Source organism: Puntigrus tetrazona, chromosome 24 (assembly GCF_018831695.1).
Source record: "Puntigrus tetrazona isolate hp1 chromosome 24, ASM1883169v1, whole genome shotgun sequence".
Taxonomy (NCBI): Eukaryota; Metazoa; Chordata; class Actinopteri; order Cypriniformes; family Cyprinidae; genus Puntigrus; species Puntigrus tetrazona.
Window position 1 is genome coordinate 11,848,720 of NC_056722.1, and position 24,034 is coordinate 11,872,753.

At 37.4% G+C, this 24,034-nt stretch overlaps 1 protein-coding gene across 1 annotated transcript in view; it reads right to left on the minus strand.

Annotated features, from left to right (window-relative positions):
- Positions 1-24,034, minus strand: part of ofcc1 (orofacial cleft 1 candidate 1) — an 82,636-nt gene that overhangs the window by 14,033 nt on the left and 44,569 nt on the right. The window contains exons 16-19 of the mRNA XM_043226847.1: positions 16,367-16,594; positions 13,481-13,733; positions 12,620-12,783; positions 6,683-6,842 (exon numbers count right to left, since the gene is read on the minus strand). Coding sequence (XP_043082782.1) covers positions 6,683-6,842; positions 12,620-12,783; positions 13,481-13,733; positions 16,367-16,594 — 805 coding nt within the window. The remainder of the gene's footprint in view (positions 1-6,682; positions 6,843-12,619; positions 12,784-13,480; positions 13,734-16,366; positions 16,595-24,034) is intronic.

Consider the following 24,034-nt stretch of genomic DNA (forward strand, 5'->3'; position numbering starts at 1 on the left):
GATTTCTCAAAAAAATACCAGCATCAAGGCCCACCTCTAACCCTGCTTTTATACCTAAGCACCAGTGGGCCATTATTAGATCGTATAAAAATATAAAAATGAGAATTTGCAACCAATTCACTAAAACTTAAAACAGTTATGAATTGTGTAAGTGTGCTGAATATTCTCCAGTAAAAATTTTATAAGATTCATAAGAAAATCCATGAGCACTTTATTAAAGCACTCATGGCTATGCATTACAGTGGTTTTACTATAGCTATGGTCTGTTTTTAGAATCGACACAAAGCAGACCCTATTAAACCAGTGGGAACAGCATCAGGGCTCTGAAACGGTTCAAGCAACAAAAACACAAAACTGGAAATGATAATGACAATTTAGAAATTTTGACAGAAACAGAAACTTTACAACTTACTTGCACTTATATGGCAACGTGCTTTCTTTAACTTTCCATTTTCACAGATAGATTGTTTCATCTTGCTGTGTAAATGTGTTTATATTTTTATATTGTTAATTTTTTTAAGCTGTGACAGTGAATCGCACTGATTCTCTCATGAAAAGTGAATCGCAGTTTCAAGGCTTGTGATTGGATGCTCATTCCTGATGTCACAAGTTCATGTGCACGAGCTGATAAAGTCTAAGCTGACAAAGAAAGTTGGTGATCAGGTTTATGGTATCAGCAAACCCAGACTGGAGTGGTTTGGTTTTTTTTAAACTTAAAACTAATCTTGTAACCCTGAATTTGTTCAGCCACCATCATGGTATAGGCCCCAGATATACAGCCAATATGTAAATATTTAGATTTGTGCTGAATGACAGAGGTAGGAGTCAGTTTAAATAGTTTTTGCACTGAAGTTTTTATAGCCTACACGCATAGTCTTAACTTTTGTAATTTAATTAAGTAAATTTATTACATATAATAATTTAAATAAACAATTATGCTGTACAGTTTTTAAAGAAGGGTAATTATAACTAAAACTAAATCAAAAAACAAACAAATAAACATAAAAGTTTATTTAAATACATTAATAAACTAAATTGTATTTATTAAATAAAGTGTCAAGTAATAACTGAAGTGGTTGCTAAAAAATAATTAAAACTAGTTAAACAATTTTAAATGAAAAATAATAAAATCTATATAGACATATAAAACCTGTACAAAAACATATATTTGATATTATTGTTTCATATAAACAGTGCTGAACTGAAATGAGAATCAGTTCTTTCTTGGTAATGAATCATAGCTGCAATTGTGCTTTGTGCTATGAGTGCTTCTTGCATTACTTTGCTGCATAAAAATAACTTTAAAAGAGCATAAGCACTTAAGTGTTAGACTAAATAAATAAATAAAGGTTCTTCTGTATTTATTCCAGCTTGTTAAATCTCCCATTGTGTCAAGTTGTTCTCAAAATGGTTTAATGCACAGCTAGCAATGCATTATCCCATGTTCCTACTTCTGATTGTCGTTTTTGCAATACACAACCTTGGTTGTTTTCAGGCCTTGTTGCACGGGAGATACAATCAGTTGAAGTTGTTGCCTAAAAACAATTTCATTTTGTTTGGTCACAGAGGGGGAAAAAATTATATTAAAAACCTGATATTCTCACAAATCCCTGTTGTGCTGCATCTTTAAACAATGTTCACTGACTTACTGACCATCCAATTTGTTCCTTCTGTTTTACATTATGACATTATGAGAGAGCGCAAGAGAGAGAGAAAGAGAGAGAGAGAAAGAGAAAGGGAGAGAGAGAGAGAGATTACAGGATCTATATGAGTTTAAACATGTGGACTCAATTTCAAACTCCCAGCTGCAATTGTTTTGACAGCTGACCGTGTGCAATATGTTCGGATAAAATTAAAAGAAACGTCCATCTCTGATAGAACCACCGTCCAGCCTGGTATGTGGAAAACAAGCGCTGTATAAAAACAATCATAGTGCTGCCATGTTTTCAGAGCGTGTGAGCATACTAACTCTTGCTCACTTGCCAAGATTCAGTTTTTTACTGATTACCCATCCATTGTAGAATCCTGACTTAATCGTGGCCATAAAAGTGACCAAACTGAAGATGCAGAAAGACGTAGAGGCTTTATAAACACACCGAAGCAATAAATTAGCCAAGAACAATCTGAGGGGCTTCCGCTCAAATCCAGACCAATGTCTCTCTTTTCCCAAACCATTGTGAGACTGCAACACTTTCACACATTGCTGCCCACCGAAAGCCGTTGACCTTTTCTGCATGGCAGGCGTGTCCCCTCTGCAGTCATGTCGTATTGAGCTCTGTTGTGTGGCTGTGCCGCTGTAGCCCGGGGCCCTGCAGCCTCTGTGCACTGTCCACTAATAGCCTCCTGTAATTGAAGAAGCGGCTTTCAGAACTAATGCAAGCAAACAGGCCGGCGAAGTGGAGGGGGTAGGGCTGCAGGTGCCTTCCTGTGACCCTTCCTATATCAGGGCAGATTCTGGGCAGCTTCCCCCTTCGTTTCAATGTTTATGTTCCTGTTTTGGGTGTTTTTCCAAAGCTTTTTCAGGGCCATTGTTGTCTGACAGTGTCTCCGGAGCTTGCCGGTCATGGGCTGCTAGTCAGCTTTTGTAAGTGAGGATTAAAGCTGATAATTTTGACTTTTTATAAAAAAAGTAGAAAATATTTGTTCTTTAATTCAATAAAGCATTGCACTATTGATGCCAAGGTTAGAATTTTTAAACTGTGACCGTGATGCACTCAAAATAAACCTTAAAAATGTGCTTGCTGTAATGCATATCAAATTTTGAATTTTATTAGATAATAAAAATAATAACCTGCTACTGTGATGTCTGTTTATCAAGGAAGAAAACACAAAATACTAAATCAATAACTTCTGTGGTTTAAAGCTTTATCTCTATTTAACTTAGAATGTAAGGTTTATGTGAAGATTCTTTTAAGTTAACTTATATTAGAAGCTATTTTTTTAAAAAGTGTAATAAATGTTAAATTGATGTTTTTTTTTTACATTACACTATAAATTAGAGCTATCAGAGACATCAGTTGTTATAAATCATGAAAATTAAAACAACTATTAAAAATATTCTATGTTGTTTCTACATTAATTTGAGGATCACATATGAAATTATTGCAATATAAAACTATATTTAACTTGTAACATTAGGTTGGATTAATCACAATTAATTTTCAGAAAAAATGTATGTTTTATAAGTTCATCTTTCATTCGACTGACAGCACTTTTTTAAAATAACGCTGCTTTAGCAAAAATAAATTACAGTTTACCAGCATCACAGTTAAAAGTTAAATAAAAAATTGATTGTATTCATTTAATGCAAAGCAGCATAATTGCATTTTTGTTTAAATAAATAATTACAAAAAGAATTCACGCATACTTACTCTAAACATATCAACGGTACAGCATAAAAGTAAGAAGACAGTAATTGTGAAAGCAATATTTATTTTCCACATCTTAAATATTATATATAGGTGACGATATTTAATTATCCGAACAAATGCGGCTGTAGAGGGTAAGTTTGGAGCGAGTTATTTGATGAATTTGCTGTCACAGAGTTGGACTAAAGCAACAGCATGAAAAGGTCCCACGTAACTCCGTCTTAATAATTACAGACGGAGAGACAGAGAGATGAGTGGTGGGGGGGCGCACAGGAAGAGAGCGACAGTCTGCTCGTCATTAGATCTTCAATGCGTGTGTTCGCCTTCCTGCGACAGGTTGGGCCCCCTGTCAGTTGTTTTGCAAAGCACCTAGGGTGTTCCCTAAATTCAGCCCGTGGAAAGACATTACTGAGACATGTGGAGACAAATAGCACGACAGAGCGCAAATCTCGATGCGATTCAGTAGCGAAAACATCTCCAGGGCTATCAGCAGCCATTAGCGTAACGTTCTGGTGAATTACGGAGAAGATTACGGCGACGCCGGACTCCTCTGTCACTGTCACACAGCCGGTGACAAAACAGTTTGCGTTACCTGCTTAAGCACGGCAGACATTAGCACCTCCCTTCCAGGTACAGTAATCAAGAAGGTGACGGCACGCAATTAATGAGGTCCATCTGCAGCAGTGCCTATACATAATTAATGAGCTCATTATCCACACACTTTGACTTTAGGCCCCTTTGCTAGACATAGGCTACATGCTATAGGAGCGCAGTTTAGAACATAAAGTCTATGTGGTTGCAATCAGAAAAGGCCCTGACAAACCAAAGTGCTGACAACCATAGTTTATGTGTTTGTTAAATGCAAGGGCTTATTTTTATTCAGTGGACGCTGAATGCTAGTGTAACAATGCGTTAATAACGTAATAATGCTGATCACATGGCCTGGAAGGAAATAAGCTGTAATACGAAGTTAATTAAAGAGTAAAAAATCTGATTAGTTTTTATGATCGCCCCATGAAACCTACAGAATTTGATAGCAATAAAACCAGGCCACGTGCAAAATTATTTATTGTCGATTATTTTATTGTTGTAGTGCTCGGAAGAAGAAACTTACATTAATGATGAATTACCCATCACTGTTTTAGTGTCAGAATGGTTTCTTCACTCTATAAAGAAAAATGTGCTTCATATCAGGAATCAAGTTACTTAAAATTAGCAAATTATTAGCTTTAATAACCTTATGTAGGTTAAATGACAAATTACATGGGCACCGATTTAGGGAAAAAAATATTTCTAAAAATAAAAAAAGTATATTGTGCTATTTTTGATTAAAATGATCCTGTAGTCTGGAAAAAAAAAAGAAAAAAGAAAAGAAATCTTCCATATGAATTATTGTGAGCTTATAAACTGCATGTATAACAATTGTACAAACCTTAAAAAAAGATATAGTCTAGTAGTTTTAGATAAAGTATAGCAGGACACCGCTGACACTTTTTTTGCTATTGAATACTCACAATGCGTAAAACAGATTTAACCTTTTTAAATTATAAATGATATTTTTTTGTAATGATTATATTTAGTTGGAATTTGATTTGCTGAGGCCAAGACAAAGCATGTTAGTTTTTTGCAACAGTTTAATATTCATTTGCAATGATCAGCGCATGTATTGGCCACAGGCATTCATACAAGATGCTAAAACTTTTCAAGTTTCCAAGCGTCCTGTGGCTCTCTCTGTACCTGTAAATGTTTTCTATGCTCTCTCCACCCCCATTCTCTGCTAATGAAGGCCTCGTGGCCTCTTGTTATTAAAATCACGCCTCTTTCTGTGATATTAATTGGGTCCATAATAAGGAATGTACCGGATTCATTATTTAATTGTGAGGGAACATTTGGAATACAGTTTCTGAAATCTATTTTTAATGAAAACTACTACATCCTGACCTAATCATATCAAGCATATTCTATCTAATTAAGGATGCAAAAAATCATTAGAGTTGCAAAATATTAGTTTCAGCACTGTCTGGCTGCTCCCTCCCCTCCAACATATATTTTTTCTGCTATGTTGATAAATAGTTAATGAGGGAAAAATGACAAAAATTTGCATGTAGGCAAATTAGTTTAATAGGGATATGTCTTTGCTGAGTTGGGAAAGTGACCCTTTTTGCATAGAGAAATTGCCACAATAATTATGAAATAATGGCCTAGGCCGTCTTATTTAAATGAAAAATCGTCAGCCTGAATAATGTAAAAATTGTGAAATGCAATAACCCTAAATTTTCATCATGCTGGCAAATGTGTTTAATGTGTTAGCATTTTATCAGTTCAATAACGGCAAATTAGGGCCAATATGAGAGAGGAGGTTATGACTGCAGTTCTGGGATGGAGACTGCTCTAGCTGAAAAAGATTCTGCAAGTGTGCTGCTAAATGATGCTGTTTTCTTAATTACAATCTAAACAACTGCATCCAATTAGTAGCACCTTCATTACAAATATTTCCACAGCTGTAGCAGTACTTTTTGAATCTAAAACATAAATAGGGTCATTGCGAAGGACTGCAAAAATAACATGATTTGCAAAGGTCTGTGATTTGAGCTAGAAATTGCAGAATTCCTTTTTAATGACTTGTTTGACAGCCAATAACATTTCTTCATCAAGAGCAAGAAAAGAGGAGTTGCCACCCAAGTTGTGAACTCAGTGTGTGTGTGTGTGTGTGTGTTGAGTGTGTGTCCTCATGCGTGCCACTGTTGATTGAGCGGTCTTTTTTCTTAATGAAATATTGCTGGAAATTGATTTCCGTGGATTAATCAAGCCGAATTCCTTTTTGGATAATTAGCCCCAACTAATTAGACTAGCGAAAAAACCTCTGTGACAAATTTTTGGCATTCATAAATGTAACTAAAGAAAACAGAATGATTTGAAATAATAATGTTATATCCTTTGATTCCATTTTATGTTAATTATAATGCATATTAGAAAGCTCAGTGAACAGTTCAGTGTGACAGTCCATTTCTGAAAACCATCACAAAGGCTTTCTTACTCACAAATGCTAGCGGGCATCTATGAGCCATCAGACAGACAGAAATCTTTTGCAGAGGCAATCTGATGGATTAGTATCAACTACCATTTTGCCCATCTCCTTTAAAACAACCATTAATCCAATTAAGCGCCTGAGACTTGAGGAGAGCTTTGCAACAGTCAAACGTTGCATAGCAATGCAGCCCATGGCAGCTGGATCGCCTTGATGCAAAAAGATATTTTCTCTCGACCAGTGTTCAGTGCTGGTTGTTACCAGGTTAGAACTTCCTCAGACTCACCTTACGTCTCTCTCCATTGAATCCTCTCCATTGCTCTGCCTTCTTTACAATGTAATTGAGCTCCTGGTTGGAGACCTCCATATCATGTGGAACGAAGAATGCTCCCTCAGTGCTGTGGAGCCGCTGGTAGATATCTAATAGTCTGCCATCATTGTGAAATCTGTTAAAAGGTGTTAAAAGAATCTGTTAAAAGGTCTGTTAAAAGAAACGTTAGACAGAACTGGTAATATATAGCAACAAGCTCCAAAAAAGACAAAAATACAACATTTAAATGCTAATTGGTCAGGTAACATGAAGCAAGAGACACCAATGAACATTACCATAATTCTCTACCTTTTTATGAGATAATATTAACATTTAGCAACTACTGAAGAGTTTCAATGATATGAAATGCATGTAGAAATGACCTGATGATCAGTAAACTATTTCTTGGGTTGTCACAAAGTTGCAGGAGAGAAGTTCAGAGTTCAAATGGGTTTTATGCCACCTTGTCACATCCTGGTCATTTTGCTGTCAAGGCTGTTAACGTCTGACGAACAGCTCATCTGACCTTTCCAACAGAGTGAAATTCTGATGAGCTTCAGCTCGGCAGAAAAGCAGGCCTGACCCATCAATGTCATCCGGCAAAACAGAAGCGACTCTAGTCTAAGACAGAAGAATCGCATAACTGAAAAGGTTTGACACCTTTGTTAACTAATTCTGGTATTTACTTCTCCCCTACATTCTACTCCAATAAAAGCTGGAATGAACAGACGTCTTGGACCTCTAGTGGGTCTTAAGCTTCTGAAGCATATCAAATAAAGCCTCCTCTTTCACTCATCACAGAGAAGGTGCATTCTGTGTTGGATTCCAAAATCATAAGGCAGTGTAGGAGGCTTGTTTGCTCGTGTTTTTGTGGGAAGGCTGTCTCTTCAGATCATACCTAGATCATAATGTTCTTCAAAGAAACTGAGCTCATAGAGGTATCTGAATCTCTGTCTGGTGAGGACGTTGTGAGTCATATGACCACTACAGTGTGGTTATTGATATTGAGTCTCAAGGTGGCACCTACTCAGACATCACTCATAGTCAGTGCATGAATCAGCAGTCGTGAAAACATACAGCTTGGCTTCTCTTCAAAATGCCTTGACCCTTCACTGCGGAAAATACATTTTTCTTGCTCAAAAGGGTAATGAGAACTCAAGAAAATGAAACATCTACCATGCAAAGTTTAAAGGATGAAAAGTAGTATGGCTTTGCAAAATGTTACGATTTATCATTCTACCAAGGGAAAAATCATGTTTTGATTGCTTTGATATGGCATGTAGACATGACCTAATAAATGATGATACCCATTCATTTATGATCAAAGTGAAAAATATTGCTAGAGTACACATATTCTATATTCTATTCAAAACGTATTTCTTATTGTATGTCAGGGATTTATAATAAGCAATGTAGAATCATGATGAACTTTAGTATTTTTGAAATAAAAATAGAAATCAATAATTGGCTTAAGATGACTAAGGGATCTTCCACGCAAAGCCAGAACTTTTCCTATGTAATCTGTTTTTCTTCTTTTTTTTCTGTAAACATGGCATTGTCTAAAGAAATAAATGCATATGAAACAACTGAAACCAACTTAAATGATATGCCAGAACATTATGTGGCACTGTAATTCTGCCACAGAGATATACCAAAAACAGAGAAGAAGACTTGGAGCATGCACATAAACATTGCATGCTGTATTCAAACCCAAAACAGCAACAGGAAAAGCTAGTAAATTATAGTCAAACTAATAGGCTCAGTAGCCTTGCAGCACAAACAAAAGCATGTAGTCTGCCATTGTCTGACTAAGGTCAAGATTTGGGGTCCATAGAGGTGAAATCAGATGATCAGTGTGTTGGTGGCAGCCCTGTTATGTTTCAAGGAGAACTGGGCACCAGTGGAGAATCACCAGGTCTTCTGAAAATAGGCCAACTACTTGCCAAACTACTTTCAATGAAGTTAAAGCCTGTGTAAAATGTTAACAAATGTCACTAAAAGCTGTCATAGGTTAATTAACACATTTACATTCTGACTGCTGTCAGCACTTTATATTTGTTTGAATTTGTTAAATGAAATCATTGTTTCTCTCAGCTACTCAATGAACCGACCTTGGGCTTCTGGGGCTGTTTTGACAAGTCTCAGAGAAAAAAACTAAAAAACAAAACAAAGGGAAAAAAAACTTGTTTCAGTTATTTCCTCTCACATCAGTGGCTTGTTGGTCATTAGCTGTAGCCTTTGCAGGGTGTTTAAGAACAATTTTTTGGACTAGCCGTCTGATATAATCAACACAGTTGGCTTCTTTGGAGGAAAAACATTGCTAAAGGTGTCCAAAAATTAATAAATCTACCGTTAAACTTGCAAAGTTAAAGTTGGCAATACTGATGAGGAGGCAAACAGTCCAATGTATATTCACATTTCATTTCATGTTTACACAAATTCCAGGCTGAGGAAAACACTATTTGCACTTGCATTAGCATTCAGACTTTATGTTTGTATGTTTTAGTAACATTATATCAATTGAACATTATATTTTTTATATTATACCATCTCTACCATCGCGTCTCTCTTATTAGCTTCTTTACTGTTGTTCAACAGGTTTAATCACCCAAAACTCAGATTTAAATGGAGGTTGGCTTGGTTGCCTCAATTTTCTTGGTGTAATAACAACTGAAAGTTCTTGATTTGCTAACAGCGGGAATCTAAGACGGTCATAGGAGACCCATGATGATAACCCTTCTCCTCAGTTTCAGAAGCAGAGATGCCTTCAACATTGTCATTCCCTTAAAGGTTCTTCCAATAAACTCTATCATCATTCTATAAGTATGTCCATTGCCTTGCAGAAAAAGGACAATTTGATGGCCTCAACCAGACAGATTCCAAAGGTCATGGTATCTCGTGTGCTTTTTTTTTTTTGAAGAGTATGGAAGGCTGTTCTAAACCTCCACTCTGAACACTACACTGCCATTCTAGGCCCAAATCTGGAATTAAATAAATTAAGTAAACTAAAGTAACAAATGTCCATTTCTATTTATCAAGAAAGCTTCTGTTCCTCCTTTATTATATACTTTCAGCAGAACTCTGCAGCTCTGCTTGTAGCCACCTGCTAAAAATGTGAGCCTAGGTCCAGGATGACAACAATGCATATCCAGAAGGAGGCACATCCTACACATAGAATTTGTGTGATGGTGATTGTGTGTAGTCAATTTGATCTTAATGACACTGGACCATTATCAGTAAAGTATGCTCATGCAGCAATAACAGGAATAACAGTAACAGTAAAGTATATTTCATGTGTGCATTTCTATTATAACTTGAGACATCCAAATCAATCTTAATGGCAAAGTGTAAAAGCAGTCCAATAATGTCCTGAGAATGTGGATTTATAAGTTGTTTTGTCCAATAAAACACAGATGCTCAGTCCTGCTCCCGTAGATCAGGGTTCAGTTACAACTCTTTTTTAAAGCACAGAACAAGACTGGGGTTCATTAAAAAATTAATAAAAAATATAATAAAATTTAAATAAACACAAAAAAATGTAAGGATCGGGAATCAAACAAAGAACCAGTATAACTAGCACAAGTCTTCCTCTCAACCAAGGAGACTGCCTGCTTGAAAGCCTCTGAGCGGACAAGATGTTGAAGAGGAGAACTCTCCATTCACTGTTCACTGCTTTAAAACAGACACTTCAGTTGTGTCACTATTCTCGTCTTATTTCAAAATAACAAGTTCACCAGTGGTCCCACATCACATGTCTGATTATATATTTTCTGAAAAATGAAAATGAAAAAAATGCAAAACATGCTTTTTTCCTGCTTTGCAGGGAGTGAATCAGAGCTTGCTAAAATGTAATTAAAAACGGATAACAGTTCATTCTATCTATACGTGTAGCCTCAGGCGTTATTTTAGAAATAGGTCAGGCACTGTGTCAGTGCTTCTCTCCACACAGTGAATAGAAGCAGATAACCCATAAAAACGCGCAAGCCTACTCACAATCAGACTGCTGGCCTACATTCACACAGCACAGCCACCCTTCAGCTTTAACCCATGTTACACGCGCCAAACCTGCCATCCTAGAGCCGTGCACTGGCATGAAACTTCATCCGCCTCTACGGTTGACACCTAATGTCGTCCATCCAGTGTGGGATAAAAGCTCAGCCATTGAGAAATAAGATGAAAGCTCTTTCTTTGAGACCATTCTACACTGATTAGTGAAAAATCAGGTTGTTACAGTTTTGGGTCCTTTGTTTTAATTCCAGTCCTTAAAGCTGCAGTCTGTGTGATTAAAGACCTACATATTTAATACGGGGACAGTACATGAAAAGAAATCCATAAACAGTTGATTCCATATCTATATCTGACACATGCATTTCTTGACTTCTTGGTCCAAATTTAGTCTTAAAATCAAAGGTTTTCCATTTTTGTTAATATGATTTTGTGCATAATTTTTTTGCTCAGTAACAGTGATCTAAACAAAGAAAAAAAAAATCACAACATTTTATTGTGCATGATCCTTAGTAGACATTACTTCAAAACACATCACAATTTGGTTTCTGGTAATATAATCTTAAACCCCAATGTTCATTACGTCTGTCATGCATATTAACGAACCATGTGAAGGTGATTTCAGCTCATCTTCATGTCATTTCTCTGATTATTTATTCTTTAATTTCATGAGAGTATTAAATCAAATTGCATTACATCAACACTTGGCTGTCAGATGACGGTAATGAGCAGAAAGCTCTTGATAGGGCCTGTTTATGATGCTTATGTGCTGGTGGACAGGACTTCATGTGCTGGATGTCCCTCAGGGGTTCCCTGTCCAAAAATACACTGCCATAATCTCAGACTCTGAATCGCGTGGACTGCAGTGTTGTGACACTTTTGACACTTCCACCAGGAAGGTCACACACAAACTCTCAAGTTGACAGCAAAAATAACGGCAAAGAGAAAACTGCATTTGGGTTCGTATTGTGAAATTACATTTCTGAAGATATCATTTTTTGCTTGGATGCAGGAAAAAATATATATTTTGCCAAAATAATTTCATTCTCTCATCTTCCATCCATCTTTTTTTATCTTTACATCTTTTCCCTAAACATCGGTATCTTTCCCCTACCATGTACAAACTCAAAACACTGGTGTTAACCGCGCAACCATTTACATTTATAACACAATGGTTGTTGCTTTCTGTTAAATATAAATGTGTGTTATATGTTGTATGTTAATATATCCCTCTGCTGACATGCTTGGCTGCCCTGCAAGCAGCCTTCTGTTTTCTCTCTCCCTCTTGTACAATTAAAACTGGCAAATGAAGAATGTCTCATCAAGGTCAGGTAAGTTCCCCTATAAAATAAATGTCCTGAATTAGGTTTGTTCAGAGGAAAAAATCTTCTGCCGGCCAATTCTTGCGCTCATGCAATCGGGTGCTTTTTCTATTGTACTTAACTTAGCTTATCTTTAAAGCGCTGCATCATCTATGTATGTGTCCTCACCTGCTTGCAGTTTGCTAATATCTGGAGCTCATCCAGGATGGCACTCCTAGAGAGAATTACATTCCTAACTAAAATGTATCTAGAAATTATTTAATGAAATGTTGAAATGAAGTGTTTAATTTCAACTACTACTAGTATAACACATACAATTCTGTGAGCAGTTTGATTAAAACCTTGACTTAGTTCCTGATTTACGTTTTAAAAACGCATCTGGTGAAAATAATTGGGAAACGTAGTTCCAGAACCAAAGACTGCTGTAAAAGTGGGTGCTCGAAGTTAAGCAAACTGTAAAATCATTTGCTGTGGCATAAAGGCATGTTACAAATTGCAGTTGAAACATTACTGCTACTCCGGATAAATCTGACAAACTGACAAACTCTGCTTTTGTGTTTGTTGGATTGTTTTTAAGATTTTGTACCTGAGGAAGTAAACATAAAGGAAGGTGAAGGAGATGATGCAGTGGACACTGTACAAGAAGAGTGTGATGATGACGCCTGCTGTGCCCGACTGTTCAATCCGAAAGAAATGCCAGTACAGCTTAGCAGCATCTGCTAATGGTTCCTCTGCACTGTAGGACAAACGCTGACCAAAGAAAGCATGTTTCACAAAATCACCTGTATAAAACATATAATTTGTAAAAAACTTTGCTGTGTTCAGGTTTTCCCATTTAAACCACATATTCTGCAGTTAATGCAAACAAATACACCCTGCTCATCTGGGATTTTTAAAAGCCAACCTTCTGATCTAAACATTTCACAACTAAAGTTTGCTTTTTTTAATTCTGCAGTTAATTTATCATGTTTGTTCCATTATTTTCAATTTCAAATTTTCAACTTTTTGAGGCACATCATACTTAATACATCTCTATATGTAATTACATAATTAATTCAAACTTATCTACCTAGCCATCCCTCCATCCTTCAATCCATCCAGCCATCATCCTAGGTTTTTCCATTCATGCCTAGTGGCATCTATAAAATAGCCTTTGTGATGTCTGATGTTAGTTTTTAATTCATATGTTGTTATTAAGCATCAGTCTGTATAATTATATGATACATAGTCTGAAATCTATTCCAATGTGACTGATGACCTACACTTCTAAATGTATGGTGTAGTAGCATGCCAAAAATACACCTATAATCCTGAGTAATCTTTTATTTCCACAGTCTGTCCCATCCTTGCCCTCACATTCAGTTTTATTTGTAAAGTGACTTTGCTAAGATAATGCGAAACTTCTATTTACAGTGCAGAAGTGTCCACGTTATTTTAAGTGACTTACCCCCAGGACGGCATCCACAGCAAAGACCGCCAGAGGGTCCAGCACTGTCCACACTGCCGCAGCCATGATAAACTTTGACAGGAAGGAGGGCGGTGAGCCAAACGCTAGCTGACAGCCCCATCTGATCAGGAGCAGCAGTAGCGTAGCTGCATTCAAGGTCAGGGGGCCCAGCAGCACCAGCAGAACCTCCTCCAGGGTAGACAGCAGCGAACCCTGATAGACCAGATCCACCGTGTGCGCACCCAACCCAAATCTGCCCAGAGAGAGACATGACGAGAAGTTGATTTAGCCCACAACATAAGAAAATAAATGAGAAATCTTATTTCGTATAAATCTCATTACAGTTATTGTGAACTAAATGATTCCAAATTACAGTATGTGCTGTGGTTAGGCAGGATTTAAAGTAAACCTGAGTTATGTGCCAGTGCTGCTTTGTAAAAAAAAGTTCATTTTCACAAATTTTTCACAAATATTTTGTCAGTTTAAACACTGAAGTGACTTAAGGCATTCAAGCGCAATATGACAAGATATAAAATTCAATGCAGTAATCACAGCGTGACAAATTGTTTGTGTGTGCACAGAAAGCCACATTTCAGACAGCATGCAAGTGCCAAAAAGTTGAAAATGTTGGATGTGAGTCAATATAAACAAATCTGTAATTTACATCTTTAAGTGACAACAACCACCCTGCACAGGTATTTATTTGATTTACTTTATTTCATTTGTATTTGTGTTGTACGTATATTTCTGTTATTTGTGCTATTGCTTGTAATTTGTCATCTAATGCTTGCTTACTTGTCTTTAATCTTTGAACTTTACATTAGTTAGGCTGGTGTTTGTTGGCTGGTATTCGTTGTTATCTTAAATTTGAGTTGAGAACTGTGAAATTCCACTGGTATCCAAACAGTTGGTATTGTAAGGTTGCATAGGTCGAAAAATAATGAAAGTAACTTTAACTTTACTTATTTATTTAGGCAGGGGCAGTAAATGTTTTGCAGGGCAAGTAAAAAATCTGATCTCCTGGCCCTACCAAGGCCAGTGGAAAAAACTCTTGTTTTTAGCTAGCTAACAATAATACTTGTTAATAACATCGATATGATAACCTTTTACTTTAGTTAGTCAAACAGAAAAAAAAATTGCCCATGTGTACCAATTTGCAGAATGGTATCTGACTTTTATATCGAGTTTATATCGACTTTGTACCGATTTTGGTGGTATGCTACTTTTGACTTACATTATAGTAATATAGTGGTGCCAATTTATAAAGAGGAAATGACATCATCTTGCTACAAATTCTTGAGAGCTAAGCCCGCTTGAGAATGAAATCCTGAAACTGTCACTGAACATCTGCACAGAATGCAACAATACGAAATGTCTAAGAATTTACGCAGATTTTTTTTTTACATAAACCTTCATGTCTTTCCTAATCTACCATCATCTCTCTGCTCATTAATCCCTCTCTACTGTTACCTGAGAATCTTTTTCACTCTTCATTTCACCTATTCGGCCCATTTCTGCTGCGCATGTTCACTACTCCCGCTATTCTTGCATTCTCTCAAGCATTTAAATCATGTGAAACTTTCCAACGCTTGCTGTACTTTATATTCTTTTCAAGGTTTAATTTTTAAGCGATATTTTTAATTGATAGTCACATTTAAATTTGACACAATTAAGCTCAATTCGACTCGTTTTATATTCAGAGATTCAGTTTGATTTGACACAAGATTCACAGCTTGATTCCAATGCACTCAATATTCCATTTTATTTGATTTACTTGTATTCCGTATTTGACAGAATCGGATCTCTAACTGTATTCCACTGTCAAATATGATACACACTTTTTCTTTCTGTTTTAGGATGCTGTAAATTACGTCAACAGATCTAGCCACCTAACACAACTCACTCCAGCATTTACAACAGGACCTGTGTTGGTAATGAAGAGTTTTTCCACATGCTTATGGTGCAATAAAATCCACGGAACACATGTTGTTGTGTAGACGGGTGGGACTCATTTGGCACTGTGAGGTTGTGTGCTGATTCTGGAGTGTGTTTGTGTGTGTAGGAGTGGAGGGGGGTGGTATTTGTGAGAATGCTGGGGGTAATGAAATGTGCGTGGGGTAGAGTGAGAGAGAGACGCTAATGACTGCGGGGTGTGCAAGTGTGTGTGTGTGCTGTCAGTTTGCAGCTGATCTCTGACCGCTACTGTGGTCACCAGCCCTGTAGAGAAACGCTTGCAGCGGACAAATGGACAGACATGTGGAACATGTCATGAGCCTATGACCCCAGCTCTGTGTTTTCCACTTGTTTCTCCCTCATCTGTCCTTCTCTGCATTCCTCTTATCTTCTGTCAGTTGTTTTCTGCGATTTAATGATCGGATTTGTTTGGCAACAACACAACCTGGTGCGTAAGAATATTCACCGAAAGACTCCTGGATGATAAATTAAATTAACACCACATGCAAAATAGAACCACACTGCGGTATCACACAGGGTTTATGATGAAACGCTGTCCACACAATAAGAGGAGATAAATTCTTTCCAAATAATGCTCACTTAAATGCCATGTTAAAATCAACAGACTTTCCCCTCATGAGGTACTTAAAGTTTAGACAAGTCTTGTAAAAGACTGTGCATGTGTGTGCGTTTGTTTGCATGCACATAAGTGTACACACATGACATACGACAACAGAGCATGAATCACCTGTATGCATATTTGTGCGTATGAGTGTGTGTTTCCAGTGAATTATTGTAAGTAGACATTTGTAAAGGTCAGCATATCCTCTCCTGGAATATTTCTGCATGTATTTGCGTGTTTGGAATAATGATGAGCTTGACACTGTGTGTTTACCCATGATTGCTGTGTGCGGAGGGTCACGTATGTCTCACCTGTTGATGGGGATAAGTTGAGTCTGCAGGAAGAGCCACTGGCTGCAGTAATGAAGGTAGAGACGGGGAAACCACATTACGCCGAACAGGAGAATGGTCAGGCTGATCTGAGACAGATGAGGACGTGGATGGCAGGACAAATCGAGCAGTGACGGGAGAAGACGCACTGCCAGACGTGTTCTCTCACCCGTCCCACAGCACACAGAGGCAGACTTGTGATGCTGAGACCTGGGGACAGAAAAAAAAAACATATGGGTGATTATGCAATCAGTGCAAAAATAATTACAATAAATGCATCGCGTGCCCTCCTCCATTTCTACACACATGAGGATTTAATGTGGACAAATTTAGATAAATCAATATGAAAAACAAAATGTGTATGTAAAATTCTTTTACGGTCATACTAAATTCTCTTTCACAGTCTTGACCATAGATTATATATGGACTCATGAAAAAAGACACAGATTTTAAAATGTAAATTATTCTGGCAAATAAAGAATTTTCTGCAAACATTACTTTTCATATATATATATATATATATATATATATATATATATATATATATATATATATATATATATATATATATATATATATTATGAAATATAACATCTAAATCACTAAAAGATCCACATATACAACAATGACTTTCTGTATATTCACAACACACTAGACAGAGTTAATGTGTCAGGGATGCATCCCTGTCAAGCCGCATTACGCCACCGCGGCAAATAAATCTTGACTTGCATCCCCTCTCTAATGAACGTATCAATGATATATGAACAGATGTATTTTTAGCCGCCTGCGCAGACTGGCTTTTCTAGAGAGAATGTCTAATGCAATGTGAAATCTGTTATTGCCACAAAACTGATTTTTATTGCCATAGCTCCGTCTCTTGAGGTTTGTTTTAAAGAAAGTGTGACATGAGAGCATGTACTTGAAATGTGAAGCAAAAAAGAGTAAGGTAATGTGTCACAGTTGTCTGTGGTGTTACTTTTAAAATTTGTACTATATGTTGGCAGTCAGGGTTTGTCATCTATAGACCAGACTAACAGAAAATAGTATTACTATTATTATTTTGATTATTTTGTTTTACATTTTGTCTGTGCACTTCTTGGATTTGTGTCTAAAGATTTGAAATAAATAAATAAATAAATAAAAGATTAAGCTCTTTTAAAATGTTTGAGCAGCTAAAAAAAAAAAAAAAAACAACACCAAAAAAACAAAAAAAAAAACTAAGAGCAGTGTTAAGTGTGGCTTACAGAGGAGCAGGTCATTACGTGTGCTGGCAGGATGGATGGGAGGTAGAGTGGGATTGATTTATGGCCTGATGCCTGTAAGGCAAAGCACAGCAACCCTGGGAACTATCTGTGCCTTCAGTTATGTTTTCAAAATCTGGAGTCACTTAAAAGCTGGAAGTCTTTTTTATTTGCAGAATTAAGTTATTTGCTGTCACTTTTTTTCTGATATGGGCTAAAGACATTGTTTTGTAAATGTGCCAGAGCCACTTTTTACCCCCTCCATCAGTGAACACATTGAGTCACATAAAGTGTTAAAAAAGGAGTAAAATGAAACCAGAGATGATTTTTTGAAGGAAAGAAAGAAGGAAAGAACCATATGTTGACTTCATAAGACTAACATCATTACATGCATCCTTTACAAATAAAGCAAATCCTAAAATGAATTACAGTATATATTAATATGCAGCTGGTAAAATAAATATTGAACAAGTCACCTTTTTTCTCAGTATATATATTTCTAAAGGGTCTGTTGACTTTAATGTATAATTTTTAAAAATGTATAACTGTTTTACTTTTTTTAAAATTAGGAGTGCCTTAATTTTATCATAATTATTTGCATTATTTAGTTTGAAATTCCAGTAATAATAATAACAAATTGTTATAATATTTAATAATAATAATAATGCTAGCATGACAGCAAAGAGCTGATTCTTTTCATTCATGATCGTATAAAGACCTATCCTGAAATCGCTCTGTTTTAGTCTAATGTCTCTGTATTCTAAAACATTAATACATTAATTAAAATGAACTTTCAGCCCAACAGAGACTCTTTATTTCACCCCAGTTGAACTTGAACCTTGAAGTATCAAGGGAGTGCTTGTGTCTGTATGTGTGATAGGTTGAAAATAGCTGTGCATGGTGATTGATAGCATAATGCAAGATTTAGTATAGCCAAAGTGTATATCTTAATAACCTTTCCCACAAGGTTGAGTTTAACACAACGGATGCCAAGCAGATAACGTTCACTTTACAGTGAGGAGCACAGCTTTGATGTCAGATGATCTGAAGCAATGTGAAAATGCTGAAAGACAGCACGCCTTTATTGTGAATGTTAGAGGTTATCATAGAAAATAGAACAGCACTACAGACATGTAATAAGAACATTGATATCTTTTCGTATCTCATAACGAAATCTCACATGGCTACACATTTTCATATAAAACTATGTGCCTAAACTATGTACCAATCGCAGATGAAGGCTGTTTGTTGTATGCCACTACAATCAGTTATTAATAAATATGGACTGCTAAAACAGCAAGAAAAATTAATGCATGCTTTATTAATTTGGTCACATGAGCCCAGGCCTCAGCAGCATCAGTAAGATTCACTGTAACTTGATGCTTTAGCATGTGAACAACTGGATGTGATGTAACCAAATTTAAATCTTAAAATGCCCAAAGCACATAATAAATAGCCTAATAATCAATAATCATTGTGCTGTTTAAAACAACAGTCCCCAGATGCTGTTAAAAGCAACACTCTCTTTTCCCACAAAGCCACAGATCATTTCAGCACAATTTGGATATCATTCTCTTTGGCCGCTTGCATCCTGTTTTCCACAAATATTTTACAATACAATGCAGATTTATATCTTGCCTTGTTTTTCCATAATTATCTTCACATCTCAAGCTTTTATAAGAAAGCCCATTTCCCCATTTCTGGCAGGGCGAGATGCACATAAATGTGTTTCATTGAGAAAAAGGCAGCAAGAGGAGATTCGGGGTGCAGTAAAAGAGAATTACTGCCGCAGAATTAGAATACGGCTCATAATTAGAAAAGGAATTTTGCCACTGCCAAATTATCAGAATTATTTGCAGCTGAGAGCAGAGGGGAGATGGGCGGTGGGGTACTTTAACCTAATCGAAAGCAGGAAAAAAAAATGTGTTCCACTTAATTAGCGGATCTCGTTTGACTAATAGCTAACCACTCTCTTTTTTAACACAGTGAAGTTCCTACATATGTGAAAAGTGCTTGAATCTCTATAAAAACTGAAACATGGAGTATGTGAATGTTTCACTCACTGATTCACCCCTCCAGTGTTCTGGCTCTTAGGTCCAAACACACTTCCACACCCCATGTACGCAAGTAAGCCGAGTTCAAGCCAGCTCAACATGTGTGTGTTTATAGGCCGGTTGCGTCTGTCGGTAGGGATTCTCACATAGTAATGCCCAGACCCACTGAGTCTAATAAACACAGTGGAAACATGAAGTCTGTGAATGCACCTGGGATCCACTGAGAGCGATTATGAGCAGGTTATTCAGCAGAACATGGGCATAATGTTTCTTTCTTTCATTGCACAAGTTCAGCGCTTCCTATTGCTGCCCTGGTTAATTTTAGCAGTAAACGAGTCATCAGTTAATGTGATCTTGAACATCCAAACCACTGAATTAAACTAAACAATGCCCAGAACCAGACAATTTCAGTTATTTAAACTAAAATTTGTCTATTTAGCAACAGTTGCTTCTTGCAACTGGGCCATAAACCCAGACCCAAAAACGTAGAACAACAAATATGGAGTGCACATATTTTTACATTGTGTTAAAAAATTTACATTACTGATTAAATATTTTGTATACTTTTGAACGCCCTATACTTACCACAGAAGATGGTAACTTATTTTATTAAATTTGCTCTTATGATCTTATAAGTTTGATAATGGTACAGCTTTTTTGGATCACATATTGTTTGAAATTGTAAGACTTATCTGATTTATCTTTTTGGGGTTAATGAAGGAATGAAAAAAAACCTTATCTCCCCTCCTGCCAGTAGTTGTATTATGTATTGTTATTTATGATGCTATCTTAAAATCACCATTTTCCAAATATGCACTATATTTCTGTATTATATCTAGTTAAGAAGTGTTTATAGAATGCAAACATTTATTTATTCATTTTGATTCATTTTAAACTGTCATGCTAATCTGTTAACTAAAGCCACTTCAAGAAAACGCCACTCAACACTTAAAGTAAATGGTCTCTTATTTAAACATAGAACCATGTGCCCTCGCACCCAAGAGCGAAGCCTCAACACAGATGCATAAGACAGGACAGGAAGGACATTCAGAGGGATGTCAGAATACCACAAAAAAAAGCTGCAGGTTTTGACCCACTATTCTCTAAATAAATCTGTACAGACTGCTGTCGCTGCAAATCCTGCTCCACACTACCAAATCCAAACCCAGTGTGGCCCACATGAACATCAGAAAACATGAACAATTTCAGCACAGGATCAATTCATATAATGCTGTCCACAAAATGCATTTGGAGGCTTAGATCATGCTAAAATTACCAGCTGTTTTTTTTTTTTATTTTATTTTAAAGGAATATAGCACATATTTATTAGATTTGAAATGATACACAATACTGTCACACCCCTGAACTCTTCAGTTGTGTTTTATTCAGTTTCTGTCATCTGCCTTAGTTTAGTTTCTGTTTGCCCATATTTGGTTTTGTTCCTGTTCTCATTCGTCTATGATCAGTTAAACCCCAGCACCTGTCTGCACCCTACTTAAGTTCTAGCTTGTTCAGTTCTCCCTTGTCCAGTATTGAATGTTGTACCTGTATTAACCCTGTGCCTTGTGGTGTTGCCTTATTGAAAATAAATATATTTAGATATTGGATTATCTTAGTCTCCATCCTCTGCCTTGTAGCACACATAAAAATACTAGACCATAAAAGAAAAGAAAAAAAGAAAATGTAAGAGGCATAAGCGCTCCTTGGGAGTGCCCTCCAGTGCCCACTCCTCAAGAGCACCCTACTGATTTCAGCCCAGAGGAGGCTCACAAATACTTGACCTCCCACCCTTTCCTACCTCCGCTACCGCTGGCTCTTATCAGCCCCACTGCTCACCCTCAGTGCATCATCTGGATTTGATGCCAGTCTACCAGTCTCCATCGGCATCGTGGCTGGAGAATCCCTTGTGACTCTAGCCTCTGAGTCCCAGACTCCTCTTCGGCCCTTCAACCCATAAGCTTCACTATGGCTCCTAGCTCTCTCCACTGTGGCCCATCAGTCCACCAGCTCTTGTCCCTCTGGCTCCACCTTGGTCTGTCATCCACCATGTGCTGTCTCAGGACTCTACTCTTCCAGCTACACCTTGTCTGCTCCATTCCTTCCGGCTCTGTAGGGCTTCTCCTTCCCTCCAGTGAACAGTCACACCCCTGAACTTTTCAGTTATGTTTTATTCAGTTTCTGTCATCTGTTCCCAAGAAGGATGGAGGGCTGAGGCCCATTTTAGATCTCAAGAAACTGAACCACTTAGTCAGACAGCTAAAGTTCAAGATGCTTACACTGAAACAAGTCATGTCACAAATCAGGTCCAAGGACTAGTTCGTCATGATACATCTAACAGATGCGTATTTCCACATATCTACCCATCCTTCTCACAGGAGGTTCCTGAGGTTCGCTTTCGGGGGCAAAGCGTACCAGTATATGTCCTTCCCTTCGGCATAGCATTTTTGCCCCGAATGTTTGTGAAAGTAGTAGGCACGGCCATAGCTCTGCTGTAGCTTCAGGGGTGTTCACGTCCCTACATTGACAACTGGCTAATACTAGCTCAGTCGGAGTGCGAAGTGATCTGACATAGAGATGTCGTCTAAATCATATCAGACATTTGGGGTTGAGACTAAATGCAAGGAAGAGTGTGCATGAGACCCCTGCAGTGGTGGCCGAGAGGAAATCCGCTTTGCATTATCAAGGTCTTGTTTGCAAGCCTTAGATATGTGGAGAAAACTTGCAGTGGTGCTAGAGGCTATGGGCAGACCCCCTTTTGGGCCCATAGAGAAGATTTCTGATCAGCCTCACTTTATTAGACTGTGTTCTTACTTGCAATCACTTTTCTGAGGAGAGTAGGAGACCTTTAGGCCCTTTCAGTGGCCCCATCCTATCTAGACTTCGAGCCCAATCTGGCAAAAGCTTTCTTGTACCCTCGAGCGGGTTACACTGCAAAGGTCCCTACTAATGCACCACACCCTGTCGTGCTACACGCATTTCATCCTCCTCTATTTTGGGACCTTGACTTGAAGAAGCTGAATTGTGTGTGTCCTGTGGGAGCACTGGACATGTACATTCACAAGGCAGCAGGTGTGTGTTAGTCCTCCAAGGAGAGGTCAGGCTGCTTCTAGGCAGACCATCAGCTGTTGCATTGTTGAGGAAATCTCGACTTGCCATGAGTCCCCTAGTCTCCCCTCGTCAATGGAAGACACTCAACAAGGAGTATGGTGGCCTCAACGGACATCTGCAACTCTGCGGGTTGGTCAACCTCCTCTACCTTCGTCAGTTTCTGTGGATAGGACGTTGGTATGATGGTATGACCCAAGGGTTTTCAGTCCTCTCATCCTAGTGGTTTATGTCGAGACATAGACAAAAACAGGGACTTGGAACTCTTGCGACGTGGGCATCTCATTCCCATAGCATTTTGGATGCAGTTCGAGTTCCTGAAAAAGAACGTCTCCAGGTTATGAATATAACCATGATTCTTTGAGGGAATGAGACACTACGTCCCATTGCCATACTTCTGGCATCCCTGCCAGCATGGATCTTCATGATTTTGAAGCTGATGCCGGCTTCACCGCTCATGTCTTTATGCTTTTCTGGTGGCTGATGTGATGTCATGCCCTTCCATTGGACAGATTCAATAATAGATATAGAACATGGTCATACAGGACGCGTTCCCATAGTGTTTTGGACACAGTGTCTAGTACCCTCAAGGAACCATGGTTATATTCATAACCTGGAGACATTCTCCCTTGTCCAGTATTGAATATTGTAGCTGTGTTAACCCTGTGCCTTAGTGGAAATAAATATTTTTAATTATTGAATTATCTTTGTCTCCATCGCCTGCCTTGTAGTACATGTGACAAATTCATTACTATTCTATTATTCTATTCTATTACTATTATTGATTATAATGCTATTATTAATTTAATGAATTCATAATTTTCAGAAAGTCGTCTGCAATTAAAACCCTCACAGAACTGACAGTTCTATCACATCTTACATCATGGGTAATTCAAACTGTGATAAAATCTTCTTTAAGCTAACTTTTATAGGCCCAGATATATTCATTTATTTACATAGGCAAGAAATACTACTTTAAAACTGTACTGCATGTTTTTGCTGGCACTAAATACATATTTACTAAAATGTCCCTCTTTTTAAATGTTCTGCTGTGCAAACGTGATTCAGATACTTCTGTTTATTTAGCCTACAATTTTAGGGAAAACAATTATATATTAATCTGAGTTGTCTAGTTGTTTATTAGTGCAGCAATCTCCTGAGACTTCCAGAAAATGTTTTTGGAAGATTAACACTGACTATTCAGTCCATGGGCCTTCAGATGGACACCTCATTTAAGTGCACTTGAACTA